The following is a 25,602-nucleotide window of genomic DNA, read 5'->3' as shown; positions in this document are numbered from 1 at the left end:
TTAAAAGAACTCTCTTGTTTGTAGTTTGGCTTTATTGGTTTGCCATCTGTGAATATATACAAATGAGTTTCACTTTCTTTTCCCCTCTGTCACTATACTGTATTCTGATGGTGGCCTTTCTAGTGTAAATGTATTACTAGAAGTCTTTATGTGGTCTGGTCTAGCCTAGCTGGCATTTGTTTTTTTGCGTTTAAACTTTTTAGTGGTCCCTTTTAGGTCAAGCATAAAGCATGACAGAGCAGGGTAGGGAAACTTTTATTGCTACTGCTTGTACTATACCTGTCCTGTGGATAAATAAAGGACTTCCATCTGTAGGTCTGTCAGTTGTAAACTTCAGGAGTGCTGAATTCCCCTAGGAATTTGCTGATGTATTCTGCTCATGTTATCCTAGCACTCTTATTTAAATAAATCTGGAAATGAAAACATTCATTTTGTTTAGTGGAGATATTCAGATATTGCTCAGGTAACCACACAGAGAGGTATTCAGCACACAGGTCACAAATGTACTGTTTTTTCCTCTCTTGTGAGCCTGTTAAAGATGTTACATTCTGTGGTATTGCTGTTCAATGGATCATTTCTAGATGTTGTGAAGGAGGTTGGCAAGAGGTGGCATTTTAGTGCATGGCACAATTAGTCTTTCCTTTTACCATGTTTTTCAATAAAGGTTATAGAATTTATTATAATAAAACTCAGAAACGTATGCACTATACTGGTTCAAAAAGCAAACACATAGAAACAACCCAAAGCACTATTTGTCTGTTTCCCACAGTCTATTCCCTTCTTTTTTCTTCTTCTTCTTCTTCTTTTCTTCACTCCTTAGTAGCTATGACATATCAGAATAATGCGTTCTGGAACAGAAGAGCAGATACAAGCAGCATGACATTAAGAATATCTAAAGGATGCATTTTTAGTTATGTGCTCAGTGTTTCTCTTAGCCTGGTTAATGGGTGAATTCAAGATGTTGCTGATGTAAATGAAGCATGTTTGACTAGAGGCTTCAGTTTTTTGCAAATCAACTTAAACAACATTCTGTTGGTATTGTTAGTTTGAGTGTTGGACAAAAACTTCCTTCTAATCCAATCTGAGACAGACATAAGAACTTTAATAGTTTAATATAAATCTCTCTCTCAATGAAAAACAATTAGTTTTTTCATCATTTGGTAATAAGATATCACTTAAATATTTGATTTTTCATTTGTGCTCTTAGTTTTATAATTTTGAAATGCTTGGTTTTTGTATTTATATGTGATTAAGGAAGGATATAGTCAAACACATTAGGACATTCAGAATTAATGTTCCTGAAGAAACTTTACTTTTTTCCTTCACACACATGCTTGTTAATAAGAACTTTCATTACCTTATCACCAATCTATAGAGACTAATACAAATAGTTACATATGCATACAGGGATGCTGAAACAATTTGTATAGTGTGGGTGCTGAGAGCTATTTAACCAAACTGTAAACCCTGTATATAATGAAATCCACTCCAAGCCAGAGGATGCGGAAGCACTCACAGCCTGCCTAGTGCCAGCCCCTATGAATGCATATTTAGTTTATAGACAATATGAAGCTAAAATCTAAAACTAGAAATATTTTCCTTTTCTTAGCACTGAATCCTCAGTAAGACTTAGATACAAATGTGTAGCTTTTCCTATTGTTACATAATGCTCCTTAATTAGAGGGAAAATGTATAGTCTTAATATTTTTGCTGTGCTGTCACACTGTAGTGTGTTGTGATGTCATATCTGTAAGTATTACCACAATGAAAAATTAAGTATAGATCTGTAGTTTTTATTCAAAGTCTAAGAGCAGCTCTATCCATCTTGCTGCCTATAAACCAGCAATGAGTAAAATGTTAAATTGAAAGCACACAAATGCACACATGGATTCAGGCAAGAATACATAAAAATTGAAAAGGCTGATGTGGACATTACAGGAAACAGGAAACAGGAAGCGAACCATGTAAATAAACATAAAATGCAGGATTATCCTTAGTTGTTCAGCATTCTTTCATTAAGGAAATGCAAGAAGAGTAGTAGCAAATATTTTCAAATATCCAACTATTGCCTTTATATTGCAGTTTAAGGGGAACTCCCTTAACTTATTTCTTCCAAGATGTAATTATATAGTTGCAATATCTTGCCTAAAGAAATTCTGTAAACTCAGACTTGACCCAAAATTTAGATTTTTTTTGTAAGAAAACCTAGCAGAGGGTAGTATTTTTTTACATAAATATTTGTAGAGCTATCCAAATATAAATATCTTTAGCTCCAGATCAAAAGATGTATACATTTCTATCCATATTTATAAATCTACTGAGCCAGTCGTACACATTTGTATTTAGCACTGTAGGTGTGCATGGTGCTTTTCAAAGTAAAAGCACAGTCTACACCCCAAAGAGCTTATAATCTGAACTGGTTTCATGAGATGACACAAAAGAAAGAGACAGGTGGGAGGGAGGGAGCACATAGAAGGCTATGTGGCTTGTTAGGTGGTACAGTCATAATTTTAGTCTAATTTTTTATCATTTCACTTCGTATTTATTGTGTGAAGGCATTGTGCTTGCAGGATTGTGAAAAGGTAGATTTCTATTAGTTCTCTTATATTCCAGTAGAGACAATTATTATTTTTATAAATACTCCCTTTCAGTGTTTGCATACTGAACATTATAGCACTACGAACCATAAAATGAAAATTACTACAAACAAAATTATAATTAATTTATGATTTTTCAATCACCAAGCTGAAAAATAAAAAAACTAACTAATATAAATATTGAAGAGTAAATTGAAAAGTTCAGGTTGTCATTACTAAGAATCTAAGGTGTTAACAATTCAGGTACTGTGACTTCTTTATTTAAAACTACTACTGCAAAAATATCATATTAGCTTTAGAAATGTATAATTTGCCAGACTAGTGATTAGTTGAAAAAGTTGAGAAGGATTGTTGCAGAAAATGGGGGTTAACTAGTGATTGTTTAAAAATAAATAATTTTTTTTTAAATTCTGCAATAGATATGCATTTATAGGATACTTCCTGTAGTCTCGATCTCTTTTCTCCTCAAACATATATTTGAATTAACTTGTCTTAATGTAAGCATATTATTTAGGTTGCAAAGTCAAACACTCAAAACTTAAATCTCAGATCTATGGTTGTCTACATGGGCAGCACATACAAGAGCCTGGGGAAGTTTAAGCCTCCCCAAAATAAGAGGCTGGCCATGTGTGGGACAGATGCTGGATGCAGCTCACCTTCCTTTGGAGACCAGCCCCCTTTGCACCTTGGGAGCAGGAGTACCAAAGCTCCCTAAAAGTGTGGAGGGGAGGCACTAGTGCCCAGACGGTGGCCCTGGCCTCAGCTCCACCCCTCCCTTCCTCCTGCTCCACCCTTATGGCAGAAAAAAATGGGAGGGCTGAGGGCCAGAGAGGAGTGAGTAGCGGATGGGGCCTTGGAAGAGGTGGAGCGTGAGCGGAAGAGGCAGCAAGGATGGCCACAGGGGAGTGTGGGCAGGGTCTCAGGAGGAGGGGTGGGGCAGGGGCCTGGCAACAGTCTGGACACTGAGGGGTCCCCCACTTCTAGGGAGCTACTGGCACTCCTGGGCTTAGCCTCCCCAAATGAGAGAGACTCACACCACCTATGGTTGTCCTTGCAATCTTAATTCTGCCCTCTTGTATGTCCAGCATGCATGCTAAATGAGGCAGGAGTCCCCTGGCAAACGCAGTATCTGACCATGTAACTGAATGTTCTCTCATAATGCACATGTCCAAGAGAACAACTAAGATTGCACTGAAAACTGTAAAACTATTTTCTATCTTGTGTGTCCTAGACTTTGTGATTGAAATGTTTCGACCACATTCTAAATATTTTCATTTGTTTTTTAGATACATGTAATTCCTTAATCTTTTAAAGAAAAAGAGGTGGGGGGGAGGAATTTTTGTACAACTGTAACAACTCATCATGCATTCGCCATAGGGTATGAACCCTGAACTTTCAGTACTACAGCATAGAGTAGTGACACAGGACTAACTACATTACCTGGCAGAAGCGAAGTGGGTTATCCTGAAGAAGGGAATGGGCCGGGGTGGGCAAACTTTTTGGCCTGAGGGCCACATCAGGTTTCCGAAATTGTATGGAAGGCCGGTTAGGGGAGGCTGCGCCTCCTCAAACAGCCAGGCGTGGCCCAGCCCCTGCCCCCTATCTGACACACACCCACACCCCCTGCTTTTTGCCCCCTGACAGCACAGGCAAGTGCACCTCCCCGCTCCCTCGGGACTCCTGCCCCATCCAACCTCCTCACCCCCGTTCCCTGTCTCCTGACCCCCCAGCCCCTGACTGCCCCTCGCCGCCCCATCCAACCCCTCCTCTCATTCCTGACCACCCCCAGAACCCCTGCCCCTGACTGCCCCCTGCCCCCCCCATCCAACCCTGCCATGACTGGCCCCCCCGGGACCCCTGCCCCCCCCATCCAACCCTGCCATGACTGCCCCCGACCCCATACCACACCCTCTCCCCCTAACCGCCACCCCTAACTCCCCAGCCCTATGTCTAACACTCCCTGCCCCCTTACCGCACTGCCTGGAGCAATGGTGGTGGGTGGTGCTACAGCCATGCTGCCCAGAGCACCAGACCAGGCAGCTGTGCCGCCTGGTTGGAGCCAGCCACGCCACCGTGCCACACAGAGCACCAGGTCAGGCTGCATCTCTGCAAGACCCGGCAAGAGGGTCCTGTGGGCCGTAGCTTGCCCACCTCTGGAATAGGCTGTTGACAGTATTTGCTGAGTCAGGGGAGTGGTTTGAGGGAGGCTGGGCCAACTGTCTCCATGTGGGAGGGGGGGTGTGTATGTGTGTGGTGCCCCCTTACCCTATCTTGTGCCAGAGGGTGCTGTTGTGGCGATGTGCCAGGTCAGTGGAGGGACTTTATTTGGCATTCCCCTTCTATTCCACTGTGGCTACCGTAGCAGCTCCTCTGTGTTCCCAGTACAGGAAGGGGGTTGCAGGGAGAGCTGCTACTGCTTCTTTGGCAGCAGTGTGGTCTTACCTTATAATGTTCATATTCAGTTGTTGTTTGGCATCTACCAGCAATTCTCCTGAGGGATGAAAGTGAGAAAAGGGAAATAGTGAATTTTTCCTCAAAGTCTGTGTATCAGCAAAACTGGAATAGAATTTCATGGGACAAGCAGAAAACATATCTAGCCCCAGGGCTTTGTCCGGCTTTAACAGTGGAGATGTTGGAGATTCTCAAGAATCTTTTATAAAAGAAGGTGTGAAGCAACCTAAATATATGGGTCTTTACCAGCTCTCCCTGGAATTACTAAAAGCATGATTGACTAGAATAAAACTTCAATACATTATCTGGAGTTAAGTTAAATATTGTACTATACTTTCGCTAGCCTCTATTTTCAAATTTGGAGATTTAAAAAAAACCCAAAACTTTAAACAAGGGGCTTAATTCTGCAAAGTGTATAGGCCCTCAGTTGACAATGAAATAATGAAGATGAGGTCCTCAGTGAGTGCAACTGTCTTCATTCATAACTACATATATACCAAGTCTGAAACTACGAAAACAAAACTAAGGAAAATTCACCTTTTTGCATATGAGTTCTATAAATGGCTAAATATTAAAATAGAAATAAATAAAACATTCTTCCAATTCAGAAACAAGCATGAGGAATTCTAGTCTAAACTTTTTTGCAAAAATTGCAAACAACTAAAAAAGTTTACAGTGAAAATGCCACTTTAATTTTAGTGTCACTACCAGAATGCTGTTAATTGCTTTTTAAAAAGTAGTACAGTGTATGAAAACTGTAAAGATGATTTTTTCGTATTTATTCTGTACCCCACCTTTTTGTTTCTTACAAAGAATATCAATGATCTCTTTTTAGAAAAGGCGATCCAGCAGGCAGGTTAAGAGAAAACGTTACACAGAAGACCTGGAGTTCAAGATTTCAGATGAGGAGGCTGATGATGCGGATGCTGCAGGAAGAGACTCTCCTTCAAATACGTCTCAGTCAGAGCTACAGGTCAGTTCATATTCCAAACATAGATGGACTGGAAATGTTGTAACAGCATCCTAGGTATTTAAAATTTTAAGCGTTTGCCTCTTTACTAAGGGATTTTCATCTTAGGTTAGCAAAAAGAAATTAGTTGTTTAGGTTCTTAAAGGCTATATTCATTCATGATTTGGGTTTTTTTGTTTTTTTGCAAGCCTACAATATGTAATTTGACTCAATTCAGTGAAATATAATGGTCTTTGCTAAGGAGAAGCCTAAAACTAGACTGCAAGAAGACTGAATTTACCTCTGTGAATTCAGTGGTCTGGCTTCTATGACTTTAATAAACCACTCAAGCTTGTCTCCTGCTGCTAGGCACCATAAGAACCCCTTTATGAAATTACTGCCTTGTAGTACCCAGCAGGGTACACTTTATTCTCTGTGCAATGTAAATGATGGATAAAATAGTTTGAATAAAATGAGGGGTAATAATGCACGAATGACTATAACAATCTTATTGTTTTGTAGTGCTCCTTTCATATCACTACTTCACTTAACTAACCGACATGCCATTGGTGAATGCATACATGCTTTTTGGTACTTCATCTGGCAATTTGTGCTATGTTAAGCTCTGTGAAATGTCATTTGTGATCTCCTATAAATACCCCTAACAGAAGAGGCATGGGTATGTTTACCTGCAGCTTTGATAGTGGGGACAAACGTATCTTTGACAGCTATCATGTGGACACTGTTACTGTGCATTGCCAACTGGGGTTTTTCAAGGTCCTTTGGCTTTGGGAATCTAGGTAACAGAGCAGGTGTTCAGCTTTATGGGAGAAGTAACTGGCCACGTAATTACATAAGAAGAAAACACACACACGTCTCTGGCACATGCAGTGTGTCACTGATTAGCCTTTCTGCTGGAGTGATTCCCACCAATGAATGTCAACAAAGAATTTAGTCAGCCTCCTATTGTATTAAAAATATTTCTGATTAAATCTGGTGGAAATTACATTTTAAAGGCATTAAATGCAATTGAGTTCTACAGTCCATGTATCAGAATTTTTTTCCCTGCAACTATGATTATGATCTGATTATGATAAACTATTAAAGGATGCCTTCCTGAAGAAAGTTTCTAAAGACCAAAAATACTCCGCTTGCTTCTGTAACTATTGGTGCAACCTTCGTTTTGCAGGAATCGGCTGATGCTGAAGGTCCAGTAGTAGAAAAAATAATGAGTAGTCGTTCAGTCAAGAAACAGGTAATTATTGGTTTTAATAAACAAAAGATGCCCACACCCAATTTAGTTTTTTTCATGTTCAAAGTTTAAATATTTCCAGTTCAACAGGTGCTGTAGTGAAGGGACAGGGCTCCTTAAAAGTGCCATTATATAGGCTGTTTAAGTGTGTGTGTGTCACACACAAGCAAGAAAATCTTTATGTAATCGACCTTCCATTTTTTTTTCTGTGCATGTACAAATGAGAATTTTTACTTTTTGTAAATGCATTCACTTTATCAGAACTTACACTGGAGTACCACTTACTGCTTTGGAGGTGTAATAGGAGATATCCTTCTCTGGAATCTTAAGTCTTTAATATTTTGTATTTGTGGTAAAATCATGGGCAAGCTTTTTTTCATTTCAAATTCTCTCACAGTGGACATCCCCAGGCCATTAACAGAACCAACATGTGATCAAGAGGATCACATCTGGCCATCTGCAGAAATATGTTGAATACTGCAGTTTGAGGCAAGGGAAGGGTTAACATGGTTCTCCTCCAATCCCCTAGCCACAGTATGTCTGTTGCGCAATCGTATTGCTGAACGCAGAAGCAGGAGTTCCTCAATAGAGCTTGGCTGACCTGTACAGCAAAATAACATGCTAATTCCAAAATACTGGATTTTCTTACTCTGTGGGAAGTGCAAAGAGGACCGTCATTTACCAAAGGTCTAAACATTTTTGAATTCTACAAGACATTTTCTAGCTTACTCGTTGTTTATGCTGTAGCTTTTATGTGAAATTCAACTTACGTGAATCACCTAAATATATTCAGGTTCATCATGATTAAATTAAGACTTTCACATGTCCTAGGAGAGTGTATTCCAAAAGGAGAGGAAAAGACTTTGCCTCAATTCTTGTGGGGGTTTCATAGGGTTTTTTAACTTTTGAACCTTACTCCTGGCTGTACTAGTACTTTCAAGTGTTTTATAAATCTAAATTCATGTCATGAGTGTTTTTGATTGAATTTCACTGATGGCTTGGCCTTCCAGTTGTCACAGCACAATAATTCTAACTTTATCATGGTTCAGAACTATGTTTTGTATTTCAACCCACAGGCTTATTTTTTCAGGTAAATTTATTGTAATCTTAAATTCAGTAATTAGTTGTCCTGATGGTCCTCTAGACAACAGTGGAGAATCTGGTCTCTTCATAAATGTCTTTACATTGGAGGCAGTTTGTCACCAATTATTCTTCTCTTCGTCCTCTTCTCTGCAAGGAAAGGTGTGATTACCCATGGGCAGTGTGTATTTTGCTGCAGTTTGTGGGAAGTGGTTGGTCGGCTGCCTGCATGTCTTTGATTACAAGCTCTGCTGGAGGCAAGCTCTGTTTTGAGCTCTTCCTTTAATGTTTTTTATGGATTGCATTCACAGGTTTGAGGGGTATCTATCCTCTCTCCCTTTTCTACTCCATCTCAACCCTACTCCCTACACCAAAAATGGATTTGAGGATGTTAAATGTTAACATCTAAAGTACCCAACTGTGCATTTATTAAATCTTTTACACTCTTACTGATATAATCAAAACCATGGTTGCTAGATTAGTAATCAAAGTAAAATAGCTGTGATCAGGATCCGTACACAAAATAAACTCTAGAAAAGGCTTCACTGGGAAACCTCTCAGCAAATTGGGATGCAACAAAAGATTTTGTCCTACCAAAGGACAATATTAGATAATCAGACTGCTTTTGAACAGCTTTATTGTCATTGAATTATACTGGTTTCCACCAAAATATCCTGGGTATGGTTTTGGAATTGCTCGATGCAAAATATTTCTGCGTAAAGAGCCTAAAACATTGGGCTTAAAACTCATTTTATTTAAATGTAGAGAAAACAAAATGTAAACCATTTCATTATATAAAACATTTAAGTAGATAAAATATTTTCAGTTTTAAATTTTCTGTCATTTAGTTTTATTGAATGTTCCCTTGCCTTTATTATAAGGGGGTAAATAGTGCCAATTTAGCTGTACAGCCAATTTACTGTTTTAATACCTCTGTCATGTCCCCCCTCTGTACTTACAGTCCCAGTCACTTCAGTTTATTTTCACATGGAAGCTGTTCCATGTCTGTAATCATTTTGTCACCCATTCTGGGACCACTGCCCCCTATTTCTGCTATATCTTCTTTGAGATGGGTTGACTAGAAGCAAATATATTCAAAATGAAGGCATACAACTGATTTATAGAAAGAATATACCGAAAATATGCCTAATAATGCATGCTGAGTAGATGTTTTCACCCAGCTGCCAATGCCCAAATCTTTTCTGAACTGGATAGTTTAGAATCCTGTGATGTGTTATTCTTTCTAGTGTATATTACTTTGCATTTGTCAATAGTGAATTTCATCGTCCCTTGTTCTAACCATTCATCTAACTTTCAACTGTTTCTGAATTTACTCTAGTCTTACTAGTCTTCTCTAGTCCTCAGTAGTCTCAATAACTATCTGCAAATATTGCCACAGAGTGGGTAAAGTACAGGCAGTTGCAATGCAAGCTTATCCCAGTAATGTATGCTATAACGTTCTCCTGGAGGAAGTGGTGATCTGGATCGCCACTGGACTGTGAGTGTAGTTCAGTCCAGATGATCATTCAATCCTCTGTTAAGATTATAAACAGAGTTGCCAGTTAGTTCTAGAGATCAGTGCTAGAGCTGACTGGAGGATGACACCTCTGTTTCACAGCAGTTTTTGAGAAGAATTTTTTTATCCCTTAGTACTGCAGAGCAGGGACTTGAACCTGGTTCTACCACATCCCAGGCACGTACCCTTGTCAGTCAGCAATAGTCTCTGTCCTCTCCTTTCCCTTGCCTCCTTCCTGCAACGGACCTAAAAACCATCCTGACAAAAGTTTCATGGAAACAGATACATCTCAGTGAAATGTTTCAGCTTCAATGAAACAGTATATATTTCCTCAAAAATGTTTCAGCCAGCTCTAATCAGGCCTACTTAGCGTATCCATGACTGCTCAAACAGGATGGATACCATCTTCGGACTCCATCGGTATTGGAGAAACACACAAACATTCTACTTAGTCTGACATCAGTCCATTTTTATTGAGTCACAACAAAGTTCATGGTTGAATATTTTAGGCTACAGTTATACAATATGCTTAAGCTGCTTTCCATAATTTGTGCTGCATCAATGTATTGTCAACCTTGGGGTTTTTAGATGCACAGAGAACAAGTAGATTAGTTCTTGGACTTTGAAAAAGATTATTCCTTTTTGGTTACTGTAAATGTGTTAGCCAAAACTTACTTCTAAATGTTTTTCAACGTGAGTTTTGTTTCCAAAGTATTTGCTTTAAAGAGTGACTTAGACACATACAGTTTGACGAAAAGAAGTGTATTTATTGCACACAAAATAAGTTTAATTCTCTATTAGGAAATATAGTAACACATTCTGGTACTGCAACAGTACAGAGTCAGTCTGTCAGCATTTTCAGTGTAAATCATTATGGTGTTAATTTATCGAGTGGAGACATTTTCATAAGGCTAAACCCTAGCAGAAGTATGCTAAATTAATAAAAACAAAAACCCGTTTGCTAACTTTAAAATTATATAGATGTTATACACATCAATCAGTTTTCAGATGGTATTGGCATTTAAATTTTTCAATGTAAAAATAAAAATAGAGAGATTAGGCCATAGTGTAAATAAAGTACAAGTTCTAAAATGATCACCAGATATTTAAATCTGTATTTATGTATTTATGTATTTATTTTTACTAGGAGCTACTTTCCTAAATGGTTGGTATCAGAGAGAGATGCTGACAAGATTCAGATTACTAAAATACTCCTAGTTGGAGTTTGTACTTCTATTATGTTAGGACCTCCAAATACAAATATCCAATTGAGAAATCTCCACATACCATTAGTTGTCTTGAGTGGGAAAGCCTTGGTGGTGTTCAAACTCCCTCTTTTGGAGGTGTCTTCATGGAGTGGCTATGCAACCTATTCCTGCAGAATTAAGACTGGGAATTGTTCATCCCTTCCTACATAGGAGCTAGGAGAAACTGGAGATATCAAGCTGGAGGAAAGACCGCTTTCCTTCTCTCCCCTGATGTAACTCAGCATGGAAATCTCTATGGAGGGTGGTGTTACTTCCTTTCCTGAGAAGGGGGCAAAGGGAGCATGGAGTAGGATGGTGTCAATTTCTCCCTGATATATTAAGAGAGGGAGTACTTGGTGAAGCAAAGCATAGAAACACAAGTATGTTAGAACAGAGCTGAGAGCAGCTATTGTTGCTACTGCAAAGAGTAGAAACATGAGGGTGCTGGAACAGAGTTTGAGAGCAGCTATTGCTACTGTCAATAGCAATGGAATGAATTAACAGAATAGCTAGGGAGCAGAATGTTTTTAATACTGGCAGATAAGTAGTCTCATCTTTGTCTCAGGACATCACATCCTTTCTCCCTCTGTAATGAGGGGTTTAACGGTAGGGGTGGAATATGTGGAGGTGAGGATTCAAGGCATAGGGAGGGAATGTAGGTATATGTAGCCCTGAACATAATACTTTTCACAGAACCCCAAGAACTGACCCTGCTTATGTGTGCTGCGTCAGTTTTGAAAATTGTTATATAATAGACAGTAACAGTTCCAAAGCATATTAACACAACAAAAACTGTTTAACTTAATGTTGTGAAATAAACAAAAGCCTAAATTTGAGGCAGTCCTCAAATTTGTCCTTAATTTGCCCTATAGGAGGGTTCAGCAATAAGACTTTGATGTTGAATTACATGCCATATGTTTCCCCCATACTCTGGCACCAGGGATGAGTTAAGCACAGTCTCAACCCTTAACACTGAATGCCCTTGGCTTTGCTGGTTTGTTTCACAAATTCAACCTTGCTTAAATGTAGTATTTTGGTGTTAATTTAATTTGGCTGCTCTGTATGTGAGACATCTTGCCTGAGTGAATTTAATTGCACCATTGAGTAAAACTAAATCCATGAACAGTGATACACTAAAATTATAGCAGAAGTACATGGCTTAGTTTTATATGGCTTCTTGTTTAGTGTTATTAACTATATGGAGGCATAAACCCCCTTTAAAAGTCTATTTTAAAACATTACAAAACCCACAATGTAAAGTCGCCATGATCCGGCCAAAAATAATACATATGGTATTCAGGAGTGCAGTTGCTAATTGGCTGCTGCCTGAGAAAATGGTACGCTTGGCTTCTATTTAACACTGTGGGTTTGGCAGAAAGCCAGATTTGGGGTGAGGTTGTTGTGAATGAAGCTGCATGTGGTTAGGGAGGAGTTAAAATGATTCATGTCTTGGAAGTTGTAGTAAGCAGTGTAATATGTGCTTGAGTAAGCTGATGGAGGAAACTTCTTACCCATATCCTTTTCTCCATTTCCCTTCATACATCTCCCCCATATAAACACACATGTACAAGTGTGCGCTCTTTTCTGAAACTTTAATCAGTAATACCTTTGGACAATATACTGTACTTTAGTTGGAGGGAATGGTTAAAACTATTGGGATATTTAGTAGCTCAACACACAGTTGAAATCTTATTTTGTTACAGATGGAGAATGAAGAGGAAGTGGAAACAGAGGAATTCTATGTAAAGTATAAAAACTTGTAAGTAAGCTGTAACTTTTGTTACTTTTTTCCTTAAAAATATCAGCAGGTTCCAAATATTTTGTTCAAAATTGTATTTAGAAAGTGACACACTATTAACATCTCACCTTAAACAATGAATAATAATAGGCATTTTGGCATTGACATGGTGCTAGATTTGGTGACTGAATACATTCTTATCTGTATGACTTTAAGTCTTCTATCTAAAATGAAGCCATTATAAGAGCAAGGTCAAACTGGCTTTGATTTTTCTTAATGAGGCCCTGATTCTGCAGTTAGGTCCATGCAGACAGGCACCTAGGCCTCCATAGATCTGACTGCAGCATTGGAGCCTTAATTTCTTAATTTACTAGAAAGGTCATAAGAATAATTAACCTTTACATTCCTTCCCTCTCTGCTCTCTCCCTCACCCCCTCTCCCCCCAGCCAAAAAAAAGTGAGTGTTCAACAAAATGTCTGACCTTTTATTAGACTGCTAAATAGAATTTTATTTCCAACAGTTTCATGATGGCAGCTAAATTTTCCTGAAATGTCCAGTATTAGCAATGGAAGCATATTATATCACTTTTGACTCTGAGCTATAGTGTATTTTCCTTTTTAGAGAAGGGAGAAAGAGAAGGGCCTAATTGAGAAACTTAACCTATTAAAATGGTAAAATAAATTTCAACATCTGATAGAAATTCACTTGCATTTCCAGTTAATTGCAGGTTGACTTCCTTTTAACTATACTGATTATAAAATATAAGCAGCTAAACTACCCAGTTTTATTGTCCTTTGTTTCATATTGATCTGACATGATTAATAGCTTAAATCCTGTTTGTTTTGTTTCATTCTATTTGTAATTCTTATTGTAGTGTTAACCACATGTGACCGATGCTTATGATGTGTGATTTGATAGTAATTGTATAACTTGATAATTGAACTTTTTATTACTTAAAAATAAAATTTTAAAATAAAACCAATTTTAATTGCAGGTTTATGATAATGGAACATTTCATCTTTAAGAAAATGTGTTAAGGCTTAAGCTATTGATTATTGAATATTCCCAAAAGTATGATTAAAATTGTCTTATAGTGCTAATTGGCTTGCACAGGGCCTCTAATTACAGCTCTACATTAGAGATATGCACAGTGTAACACAATGGATTTAAAGGTATTTTTAGACTGTTTTAATCCCACTATACTTTTGAATGTAACGATAAGTAGTGAAGTTTATAGTGTGTACATTTTTGTCTTGTTACATATTCTGAATGCTCCCGATAAAATTTATCTTGAGCACTCTTAAGCCAAAGGCCAGAAGTGTGAGGTATGTATATATGAGCCATACTGATGTTTCTGACCAATACCTTTATTAGATAGTAAGTACAGTTGCTGCCAATAAAGGTGATTATTTTAATGAAAGATAGTATCTGCTATTCCAGATAACATGGTGCTACCCTGTTCAGTTGCCAGTAAAAGTTTGGGGGAAAATTAGAGAGAGGAATAGATGCAGGGAAGCAAATAGGAGTATGCAGTGGAAACATTTGGGCTGGGATTGCTTTGAAGAAGTTTTTCTTTATTCCATCTTCTAGCTCTTACCTTCATTGTCAGTGGGCATCTGTAGAACAGTTGGACAAAGACAAGAGAATTCAGCAAAAGGTTAAGCGGTTTAAGGCAAAGCAGGGTCAGAACAAGTTCCTCTCAGAGGTATGGCTGTTTTCATAACTATTTGAGTTCGATTTTTTTTAAGGGATATGCTGATAAATGCTTAAATCCCTTATATGTGCATAAGATTTTGAACATCTGGTTGATATAAAATTAGCTTTCATCACAATGTAAAAATATTAAGCTAAATTCAGAGGCTTTCGAATTCAGTTACATAAAGTTATCCAGCTTCTGTTTATAGTTGCTGCTTCTTACAAGTAAATGGTTAATTGCTCACTTTTATAAACAGGAAGTTACTTGGTCTTCCCATTGCTTATTTGTTCTAAGATAACTTGATCCCATCACAATTTAATCTGGAAATGATTGTGATATCATCCTGATTCGTAGCATCTCTATTCTGAAGAAAAGAATTGGAGACAAAGGTCTGTTTAGAATTTAAGATGACATGCAGGTGCGGAAGCATTCTCTTAAATTTAAACATGTTTTTTAAGTAAGCCATATGGGTTGTAAGTAAATAGACTTTAGCAAATTGTTGATCTTACATTATTTCAAAGTTCTGAATTCCAAGCCCTACTCAGCTATACATAGTGACTGAAAAGACTGAGTTTCCTGCAGAATCGGTACCAGAGCTCTCTCCTGAGCAGCCAATTATGCCAGAAAAATGCATGGAAATTTTCTGTGATTTGGACTACTGCCCACTAGGGACTCTGAGCTTTTGATCACCAATTTAATTTCACTTAGCACCACAAGCAGTACTATAGCAGAGGTCTTGCTAATAAAAGGCCAGCTTTGCTGGTTTGCCTTGTGAAACCTTACCTTTCAGCAAAATTTAGTAATTTGAAATAAAGGGTTTAGTACCTGATCCTTTTTTTTTTCTGTTTTATGAGTTTTTATTTAATACAGTACTTCGTTTGTTGTTGGTTTCTGACCAAATATAGTTAGGAGAGAGATTTGTGTAAATTTTACCAGAATTCTCCCATTTTCCACATTCTGTGCTTTTACAAATAGGTACAAAATGTCTGAGTCATGGGTCAAAGCATCTAAAAGATGCTTTTGAATTAATTGGAAAGTGGGAGGACAGCTGTATCAGGTAATTGTAATGACTAAGAAACATTCAGATTAAACGGGTATCTCAGAAGAACCCCGATACTTGAAATATTTGCCAAACTTTGTCTTATATGCATTCTAGAAAAATTGGCTAATGACACAACATTGTTAAAGCAATATGTGAAATGTATGTAACGTTATTCTTCAGTGACCAGGCCATGTATTTCACTTTACTATTTATATTTTTGAGTATACCATTTCTGTTTAACAAGTGCTTGTAGGTATTTTTTATTTGAGTAAGCTGTCAAAATATTAAACTGTATACATTCTTACAACTCTTCCTTACCTTTCTCCCCACCACACACAGCCATTAAAGTAGTTGAGTACAAAGCAAAAGAATGAAAGAGCATTTCTGTGCATATAGCACTGAGTAAAGAACTTGGGGTGGAAGAGAGAGGTAACAAATTACAAACTTCGGGGAGGGCATTGTTTTTTGTTTGCTTTTCATTTTTTGGAATAATATTCTCTGAAGCTTGCTTATGAAGCAGTCTGACAACTCCTGTAGTTATGGTAATCTAATGGCACTTAGTGTACACAGCTCTAATTTCTTTATTGCAAGCTGTAGTTTTCAAGAATGCTAAATGCATTGCATGCCATAAGCCTTTTCGATTGCTCATTAGTGAATTGTAATTTCACACTTCATTTAAAATATTCTTAAACATTCTCTCACAGTAAAAGGTTTCACACAGTAATTAAGAGGCCCAGTTAACAAAGTCTGAGAAGTCTGATTTCCTCACGGGGAATGATCTTGCTGAATTGTGGCATTTCAATTAACATGATGAAGGTTGCCAAATATAAATTTGATGTTGCCGTAACCCAAAATATTGTTACCTGGTGAAAAGTATAATTTTTGGTCCAAGGACAGGCTAACAAAGTTTTTTTTTTTTTTTTCCCTCCCCATTCCACCCCCCCCCCTCACCTGCTGTCTTTCAACAGATTGATGATGAGCTTTTTAATCCAGACTATGTGGAAGTTGATAGAATAATGGATTTTTCACATAGCACAGATGATAATGGAGAGGTAAAGAAAACTGTTGGTACATCTTCAGTCATTTGTACAACTGCCTATCTAAATATTAGAAACTTCAGTAGGTTTTGATGACTTACTTCATCCTGTAGAAGTGAGGATGGAGAGCATTATGACAGGGATATGTATATGCATGCACATGCTGCTGCAGTAAAGTTCATAGACCTAATAGTCTACCACTCTTTAGTGAATTGTTTTTGGATATCCAACAATACATTTCAAATTTTAAAAAGCCTGGTTTCCATTAGACCTGATCAGAACATGACAAGATGTCTAGTTGTTAGCATTTTGCTCTTTAGTAATAGTTCAAAACGCATATGTTTCCTAAACTATTTCCCTCTGGATATGTCTGTAAAGTAGAAAAAGCATGTAGGTTAATAATGTACCTATTTTTGTAAAATAAAGTGCTCATGATAATTGCTATCTTTTTAAAAGAAAGTATACTGGTCATTTATAGAAGTTAAATATACAGCTAAGTAGTTATTAAACCATATAGAATCTGAATTTCTAATTCACAATCACCAAAGGAGCTAGGCACTTTGTTAATCCTCTCTAATCATCATTACACAAGAACCTAAATTGTCAGCTCCTCACTTACGACCCCGTCCCCTGAGCAGGATCACTTGCGTGGTTGACTTCCAGGAGAACTGCAGTGGACCATTCTGTTCTTGAGAGCAGAAAAGGCTTTAGTAACACTGATTTCTGTTTTGTTATCACTGCATCAGTGAATAGTGATGTCTCCCATTGACAGTTGCTGTTTCAATGATTCTGGATTTCCTGCGAAGTTTGTGATGTTACATTGGCAGGACGAATACAGCTCACCATCTGAATGTGTGGCAAAGGCAGGGGACCTTCGTAATTGTAAAGCAAAGTTTTCATTTATTCTAAAATTTTGTTTAATTTTAGGGGTTTAAAATTACAAAATTTAGCTTTGCCACTCATCTTGGTGGTGAACTGCATTCCCTTCATTTTTATCTTAAATCATCAGGTTCACAACAGGTCAGCTTGCTGTTAAATTATCCTTTTGGATGTTTTAAAGTCATTTTTAAAAATATCTGTTAATTCTTTTTCATTGTATATAGTGTCTAGAGTATCTTTCATGTTACACTGCAGCTTTCCTTTAATTAGTTACACGTCATGTAGAAAAGTTTGAATTGTTTTACATTGAATCTAATTTTATCCTTTCTTTAACTATTGATCAAAAACAAAGCCTGTTACTCATTATCTGGTGAAGTGGTGTTCACTTCCTTATGAAGATAGCACATGGGAGCTGAAGCAAGACATAGACCAAGCTAAGATTGAAGAATTTGAGAAACTGATGTCTAGGGAGCCACAAATGGAGCGTGTGGTAAGAATTGGCTCTGTATAGAGGATTTTATTTGAAAATAGCTAAGTAATGTGGTCTTTCAGAAACCACTAATGGGATTTGCTGTATTTGAAACAGGAGCGACCTCCTGCTGATGACTGGAAGAAATCGGAGAGTTCCAGAGAGTACAAAAACAATAACAAACTCAGGGAATACCAGTTGGAGGGAGTAAACTGGCTTCTTTTCAACTGGTACAACACGTGCGTAAAGTAACTTTTTATTGTAGAACTGCTGCTTTAGAGCAGATTTGATAGTTTAAATTTAATGTTAATATTTTCAATGTTTTATAGTCTTTTAAAAGTGAGACTTCAAAATGATGTTAACTATTTTTATTACTTGGATTACATAAAATTAATAGCTATTATATAGTTTTATTTATATATATAAAACATGTTACATAATGTTTATGTATACATATGTTTTTATTATGTGACAAACATATATATTTATATATGTACACACACACCTATACTTGAGAACTATATAATGAGAAATATAATGATCCTGTTGCAACATCTGCTAATATACTAGTTATTTAAAACTTTTTGAGAGTATTTTTCCTGTTTAAATCCATACTAATCTATTTATATATCTGTCTTGCAGATTTTAGCTTTATAGATGTTTTGTTTTGTAAATGCCATATTCAGAATAGAGCAGTAATAGAGCCATTTGTATTATTTTTCAGACGAAACTGCATTTTAGCAGATGAAATGGGGTTGGGAAAAACTATCCAGTCTATTACATTTCTCTATGAGATCTATTTGAAAGGAATCCACGGTCCTTTCTTGGTTATTGCTCCACTGTCCACAATTCCTAACTGGGAAAGGGAGTTCCGCACCTGGACAGAGTTGAATGTTGTTGTGTATCATGGGAGTCAAGCCAGCCGGCGGACCATTCAGTTATATGAAATGTACTTCAAAGATCCACAGGTACTTTTTGGAATTGTGTAAAACTGTAATTTTAAAAAATGAAGTAATGAGGCTGTAGTGGGTTGAGTTTTATGTGCTATGAACATCAATTTCTAATACTGCTAAGGTAGAATCCAGCTTAATGGAAATTTCTATATTTTCAGCTGCCATAAATTGCACAAATATTTCTTGAGATCACCACAATCTTGATGACAAGCCATTGTGCATGAAAGAGAATATGGGAAAGTGAATAGTTAAGGTTTCTAATTTTAGGTTTTAACTAATAAACACCAATAAAACAACCCCAGTACAAAAAAAAAAAAGCAGTGTTTATGCAATTAACACTGGAAATGGTTACTTGTATCTAAAGCCTTGTTTAAGCAGAGTAATATTACAGGGGCGTGATTTCTAATGTGCACTATTGTGCTGTGCATTAATTGGTCTGTGTAGACCTTGCTGGTGCTCACTAAAGGTCCCCCATGTGCACTTGGATATATTTCTGTTTAAAACATTTTTTCATTAAAGTGCACAGTACTATATTAAAGTAATATAATATACTTTTCTCACAACAGCATATATAAAGAGCCCCAAAATCTCTGATTTTGGATACCTGCATAAAACTCCAAAATAGCTGAAAATCCAGAAAAATAAAATAAACCCCAAAAAGCACTTTGAATAGAACATGCGAGAAATAGAAAATTAGTTGGGATGATAGGTGTTGGGGCTATAGGGAGAACCAAACAACATTTTAAAAACATATGATTGGATTAAGAAAATCTGATCCTAAAATCCACCTTTTTATATGTTGCTGCATAATGGAGAAAACATAGTTCAGTAATTATTGTCCTCTAACTTTTAATAAATTTAGTGCAGGTTGTTTACTATTAAAATGAGTGAGATGCCATGACCTCTGGCAGATAGCTGGTTTCTTTACTAGTCAATGTTTGGGAAGTGAGCTAGCATGTCTAAAACACTTTGCATCTATGGAGGGAGGTTGTTGGTGCTGGCAAAATAGTACTGGGAAAGTAGAAGGATTTTAAAAACTGCAGCTTCAGTGTACTTATCTTCTGAATAATAGGGCTTCAGTTTATAATTAATGCCAACGAACATGGGTTTATGAAAAATAGATCCTGTCAAATTAACTTGATATCTTTTTGGATGAGATTACAAGCTTAATTGATAAAGAATAATAGTGTTGATGTGAAATACATAGAGTTCTGTAAGGCATTTGATTTTGTTTCACACAGTTATTTTTATTAAAATAACGAGAATGGTATAAATTTGGCATTAAATGGATTAAAAATTAGCTAAAGGATAAGTTTCAAAATGTAATTGTAACCAGGTAATCCTAATCATTGAGCCAGTGTGTTTCTGCTGGGGTCCTTTAAGGATCGGTTTTTGTTCCTAAGCAATTTAATATTTTTATAAATGAACTAGAAGAAAATATAAAATAATAATCAATAAAGTCCACAGATGGCAGAAAGATTGTGGGAGTGGTAACTAATGAAGAAGACAGGTAACTGATGAAATGTAATCTAGATCACATATCCAGCTGGGCACAACCAAGCAACGTGTGTTTCAGTATGGCCAAAAGTGAAGTTATATATCTAAGAACAAAATCCATGTTTACAGAATGAGAGACTCTCTCCTGGGAAACAGTGACTCTAAAAAAGATGAGTTCCCAGTGCAATGCTGTGGCCAAAAGAGCTAATGTGATCCTTGGATGTATTAACGGAAGTACAAGCAGGAATAAAGAGGTGATTTTACCTCTGTATTTGGCACTGAAGCGCAAATATTGTGGCTACATTTCAAGAAGAGTGTTGAAAAATTGGAGGGGGTTCAGAGAAGAGCCATGAGGAAAGATTAAAGGATTAGATAACATGCCTTTATAGAGCGAGACGTGGAGCTTAATCTGTTTAGTTTGTCAGAGAAAGTTAAGGGGTGACTTGATCATGGTCTAAAATACCTACATGGGGAACAGAAATTTGATGATAGAGAGCTCTTCAATCTAGTAGATAAAAGTATAACAAGATCCTCTGGCTGGAATCTGAAGCTAGACAAATTCAGAGCAGACACAAGGCACGTATTTTTAACAGTCAAAGGTTGTGAATTTTGTCACTGGAAATCCATTAAATCAAGATTAGATCTTTCTGAAAGGCATGCGCTAGATCAGGGGTCTTAAACTTGCAGCCCGTGGGCCATCTGTGGCCTGCAAACCTTCCCAAAGTTGCCCGCGGAGCTCCAGCAGTTTTGGGGCCAGGTCTCTCCCTTGGTCCCATCTGCCGCCCCTGGGCGCTCGCCCTCCCCCAGGCGATTTACAATGGACTGGGGCCCCAGCATCAGAGCTGAGCAGCATCTGCCTGCTCGCTCCACCTGTCTGCCGGCCCCTCCCTGGGGCGGGGCCGGGCTGTGCCTCCATGTGCTGCCCCCCACCCCAAGTGCCCCTGAGGGCAATGGGAAGCTGCGGGGGTGGTGCCTGGGGGCAGCAGTGCTCGGAGACCTCCCAGCCCACCCCGTCTCGGAGCGCCAGGTAAGCACCGCACCTCCAACCCTCTCCCAGAGCCTGCACCCCCTTCCCACGCCCCCCAGCTTCCAAACTGCCTCCCAGAGCCTCCAACCCCACCCCCTCCTCCTGCACCCCCACACCCCTGCCCCAGCCCAGAGCCTGCACCCAGCACCCAAACTCCCTCCCAGAGCCTGCACCCCAATCCCCTACCCCCAGACCTTCTCCCCCACCAAAACTCCCTACCAGAGCCTTAGGCGGAGTCGGGGGTGGGAGAAGAAGTTTGGGGGGGGCGGGTTCTGGGTGGCGTGAGTGACATTATTGGCCTGCTGGGAGGATTTGAGGACTGGCCTTGGCCCTGGCCCTGGCCCTAAGGTAAATTGAGTTTGAGACCCCTGCTCTAGATCAAACAGAATTAATTCACTATGCAGTGTAGCTATAGCCATGTTGGTCACAGGATATTAGAGAGGCAAGGTGGGTGTGGGTAATATCTTTTATTGGATCAACTTCTGTTAGTCATCTTCTGAAGAATAGCTCTTTGTGGTTCAGAAGCTTCAATTTCTCACCAACAGAAGTTAACTCCTCCACCTTGTCTCTCTAGAATTAATTCAGGGAACTCCTATGGCTGTGCTATGTAGGAGGCCAGACTAGATAATCACAATGGTCCCTTCTGGCCTTGTAATAGATTTCACTCCTATGTGAATTTACTGACTTGATTTTATTGGCTTTCAGAACTCAAACACCTAAAATACTCTGTACTAGTCAAGTATAATCATGGTTCTTTGAGTATGTGTCTGTGGATCCCACTTTAGATGCGCATGTGTGTGAGACTGGATTTTTGTTTTTAATAGCAGTATCCGTTGGTAGCTGTGCATACTCCCTCTGCCACCTAATCCTCCCTTCAGAGGGCATAGATGGCTAGCCCCAACTTTCCCTCAGTTTCCTCTTACTGCCTATGGTAGTAATATAGAACCTGGAGAGTGGCCTTCCCATTTGTTCTTAGTTAAACTTCTTGAAGCTCTTCATAACACCTTCAGAGATCTTCTGATTTTCTGTTATACATTGACTATAAATGACCTTAACCCATCTGGACTGAACAGTTACAGGCAGACACCCCCACCCATCCCCAGTGGAGGGATTTTCAACATGGTGCATTTGCAACCCATGGGCTTGAAACTCTACCTATCCTATGATGGGCATATTCCAAGTCCCACATGCTGTGCATCTGCCTTTCAATCTCGGCAAAACTACATAAATTGCAAGATGCGTGGTTGCAACTTCATCTCCTGGAGCAATCTGTGAAGGTCTCTTCGGATGCTGTGAAGACATAGAAGCCAGTTTCATCCAGCACATCATCTAGCAGGCAAGTGACTCCAAAGACCAGCATGGAGAAGATGGCACCGAAGACAGACCTGCCATTGGCACTTATTCCCCTGACACCACAGGTGCTGATGCTTCTGATGCTCTGATTGCAGAGGCTCCAGGTGGAGCTTAGTGTCCTCCCATAAGGACAGACCACCTAAAACCTCACAGGATAAAGCCACCAAGCCCCACATAATGTTGATGACTGGTGATAAGAAGCAGCCTGTGGCACAGAGGGAGGGCTTTCTCTAGCACTGATCCCAGCTCCTGCAGCACCAGATGTGAGCTGCTAGGAAAGCCAGGACAGTTACTGGTACCGATGTACACCCTGGTTCCAAGAGCAAGGTATACCTCAGCCCCACCCATAGAGTAAGTCTGTTCCTCCTCCCTGTCACCAAGTCTCATATTTTTGCTATCTTCAAGCAAGAAATTTCTCCCCTGAGATTTGTGGTCAGTGTCCCCTGAAAGGCCTTCCCGTTCTCCTAGTCAGATTCAACTGCCCTCATGAAAGGAATGGCACTGATCTATCCGCTACCAAACAAGCCAGCCACACCCCTGATAGGCCCGCTAGGATCTGTCCTCACAGATCTCGAGGAGATGGTCTCTCCACGTCATTTGAGGAACAGCTCACTTTCCTATCTACTTCTCTGTCCACATCACCTGTATTAGATGACCAGGAAGAGCCAGAATCATGTCAACAGCAATGTCCTGTTTTACCACGAAAGGGCCTGTCGTCGTCGTCATCATCATCCGACAAGGCGGTATCCTTGGAACCGATACTGATGCTGGATGATTTCAGGTCATTCCAAGAGCTCCTTATAAGAATTGCTGAGACTCTGGACATAGAATTTGGTCATGTAAGAGAAATCTCACAAGTTGTTTGACATTCTGACTGGACTGGTTGTCAGAATCACCCTCCCCATAAGTGAGGGTCTAAAAGCCTGGGGCATACACCAACCATAATAACTTGACTGCAAAATGGATGCAGAAACAGTACTAGGTTCTTCAGTCTGGGTTTAAGTACTGTTATGCCCACCCCAAGCCAGGCTCCTAGTCATTTCAGGAACAACTGAAATTAAACAAGGCACTACAGGAACAATTGGAATCAAAGGAGTACTGCTAATGACAAGGACCCAAAAAGCCTCTGTTTGGAGAAACATCTTACTCTTGTGCCTTGTCAGATGCCTCAAACTGGTTGGGATGCCCTCCTGGACCACCTGCAGATGAAGGGCATCTGGTGCCAGGGTGATTTGTGCTGCATATGAACATTCTGGAGTTCAGGGCCATCTGGCTGGCTTGCATGGCATTCCTGCAGAGCTCTGCGTTGCAGATCTTTTATGGGTAGCCTATCTGGAATGCACTATATCAGCAATCAAGAATGTGCTTCATCATCCCCTCACTGCCAAGAAGTTGTCAGGCTGTGGACATGGTGTCATCCAAACAGGGTGACCCCATTGGTTCTGCACCTTAAAAGTGTAACTTTACACCCTAATGGCCAAGGTGGAGTCTGCTCTACAGGCAGCTCTGGCCAAGAGAGCACGCATGCAGGAATGAAGCAGGAAAAAAAGTCCCTTCCACCCCCCAGGGCACCTGTTCCAAACCCCCCACAGTGAATGAACACACAAACACACAATGGATATAACACAGGGAAATATTTATTTACAGAGGGATGGGAGGGGAGAAAAACAACAAGGGGAAGTATAGGGGGAGCAGTAAAACAGGGATGCATCCAAACCAATGCCCCACAGGCCCCGTGGTAGCACTGTCTAAAAGGGCAGACACTGAGCAATGTGTCTGCACACACAGTTCAGGAGGAACTGAGCAAAGTTCCAGGCAAGTGCTGAGCCTTGAGTGCTCCTGGTTGTCTTTGATGCCAGTAAACTTTCCTCAACAAATCCCTCCAGTGCCCTCTTCTGCCGCTTTCTGCAAAGCCACACAGAGCGATCACCTCCCCACTTAACTAGCTAGCAGCCTCCCTCCTTATTCCCAGTGCAGAGTTACAAGCCCCAGTACTTACAGCCCCAGGCAGCTCTGGGCAGCAGTGATACTGGGTCCAGCTCCAGCCTGTCCTTCTCAGGCGATTTCTCCCTGGCACAGTGCTTCTCCTGGCTCCTGTCCTGGGGTGTCCCCGATCCGCTGCCCTGTCCTTCCCAGGCTTCAGGTTCTCCACTGCTTCACTTTGTGAGGGCCTGCTTACTGCCGCCCTTCTCTCTCTCTCTCTTGAGCTCCAGAGCCCCACCTCAAGTTTCCTTTCTTTTTCTCACTGCTCCCCCTCCCTCCTTAGGAAAAAGATTTAAAGGGGCCATGCTCTTTAAATCCCAAGAGGTTACACAGGTACCAGCAATGACATGGTAAATTTCTTAAGCAGGCAGATGGTAACCAGCCAAGCGTGGCTGCTGCAGAAATCTATCACAGAGCTGATATTTTGCCATTGGAGGACTCCCATAATTGATCTTGTCACCATGGAGGACAATGCAAAATGCCTGAACTTCTGCCCAGAGAAGACATGAACCTGGGCTTCTAATGAGACATCTTTCTGCTACAGTGGACTACTGGTCTCAAACATGCCTTTTCCCTGGTTCCCTTGATACCTGTGATGATATCCAAAGTCAGACAGGACAAGGTCATGCTGACCTTGATAGCTCTATTGAACAAAGCAGTTTTGATGGTCAGATCTCTTGCACATATCCATTCAGACCTCCCATCCTCTTCTTGATCTTCCCGGATATGGTATCCTAGACCTGCAGTTGTGGCACTTGATGGCCTAGATGTTGGCTGATTGTGCACCACTGAGAGACTGTTCTCAACAGGTTCAAAAACTCCCCATACAGAGCAGG

The 25,602-nt window shown here is 39.5% G+C and overlaps 1 protein-coding gene across 6 annotated transcripts in view; it reads left to right on the top strand.

Moving 5' to 3' along the window:
• Nucleotides 1-25,602, top strand: part of CHD7 (chromodomain helicase DNA binding protein 7) — a 185,565-nt gene that overhangs the window by 125,847 nt on the left and 34,116 nt on the right. For all 6 annotated transcript variants that reach the window (XM_073331067.1, XM_073331068.1, XM_073331064.1 and 3 more), the window contains 8 exons: nt 5,884-6,021; nt 7,187-7,252; nt 12,796-12,851; nt 14,421-14,535; nt 16,537-16,620; nt 17,837-17,974; nt 18,071-18,192; nt 18,678-18,921. In XM_073331067.1, coding sequence (XP_073187168.1) covers nt 5,884-6,021; nt 7,187-7,252; nt 12,796-12,851; nt 14,421-14,535; nt 16,537-16,620; nt 17,837-17,974; nt 18,071-18,192; nt 18,678-18,921 — 963 coding nt within the window. The remainder of the gene's footprint in view (nt 1-5,883; nt 6,022-7,186; nt 7,253-12,795; nt 12,852-14,420; nt 14,536-16,536; nt 16,621-17,836; nt 17,975-18,070; nt 18,193-18,677; nt 18,922-25,602) is intronic.

This window comes from Lepidochelys kempii, chromosome 2 (assembly GCF_965140265.1).
Source record: "Lepidochelys kempii isolate rLepKem1 chromosome 2, rLepKem1.hap2, whole genome shotgun sequence".
Lineage (NCBI taxonomy): Eukaryota > Metazoa > Chordata > Testudines > Cheloniidae > Lepidochelys > Lepidochelys kempii.
Note: the sequence above shows the minus strand (reverse complement) of the source record. Positions and strands in the feature narration are given on the sequence as shown.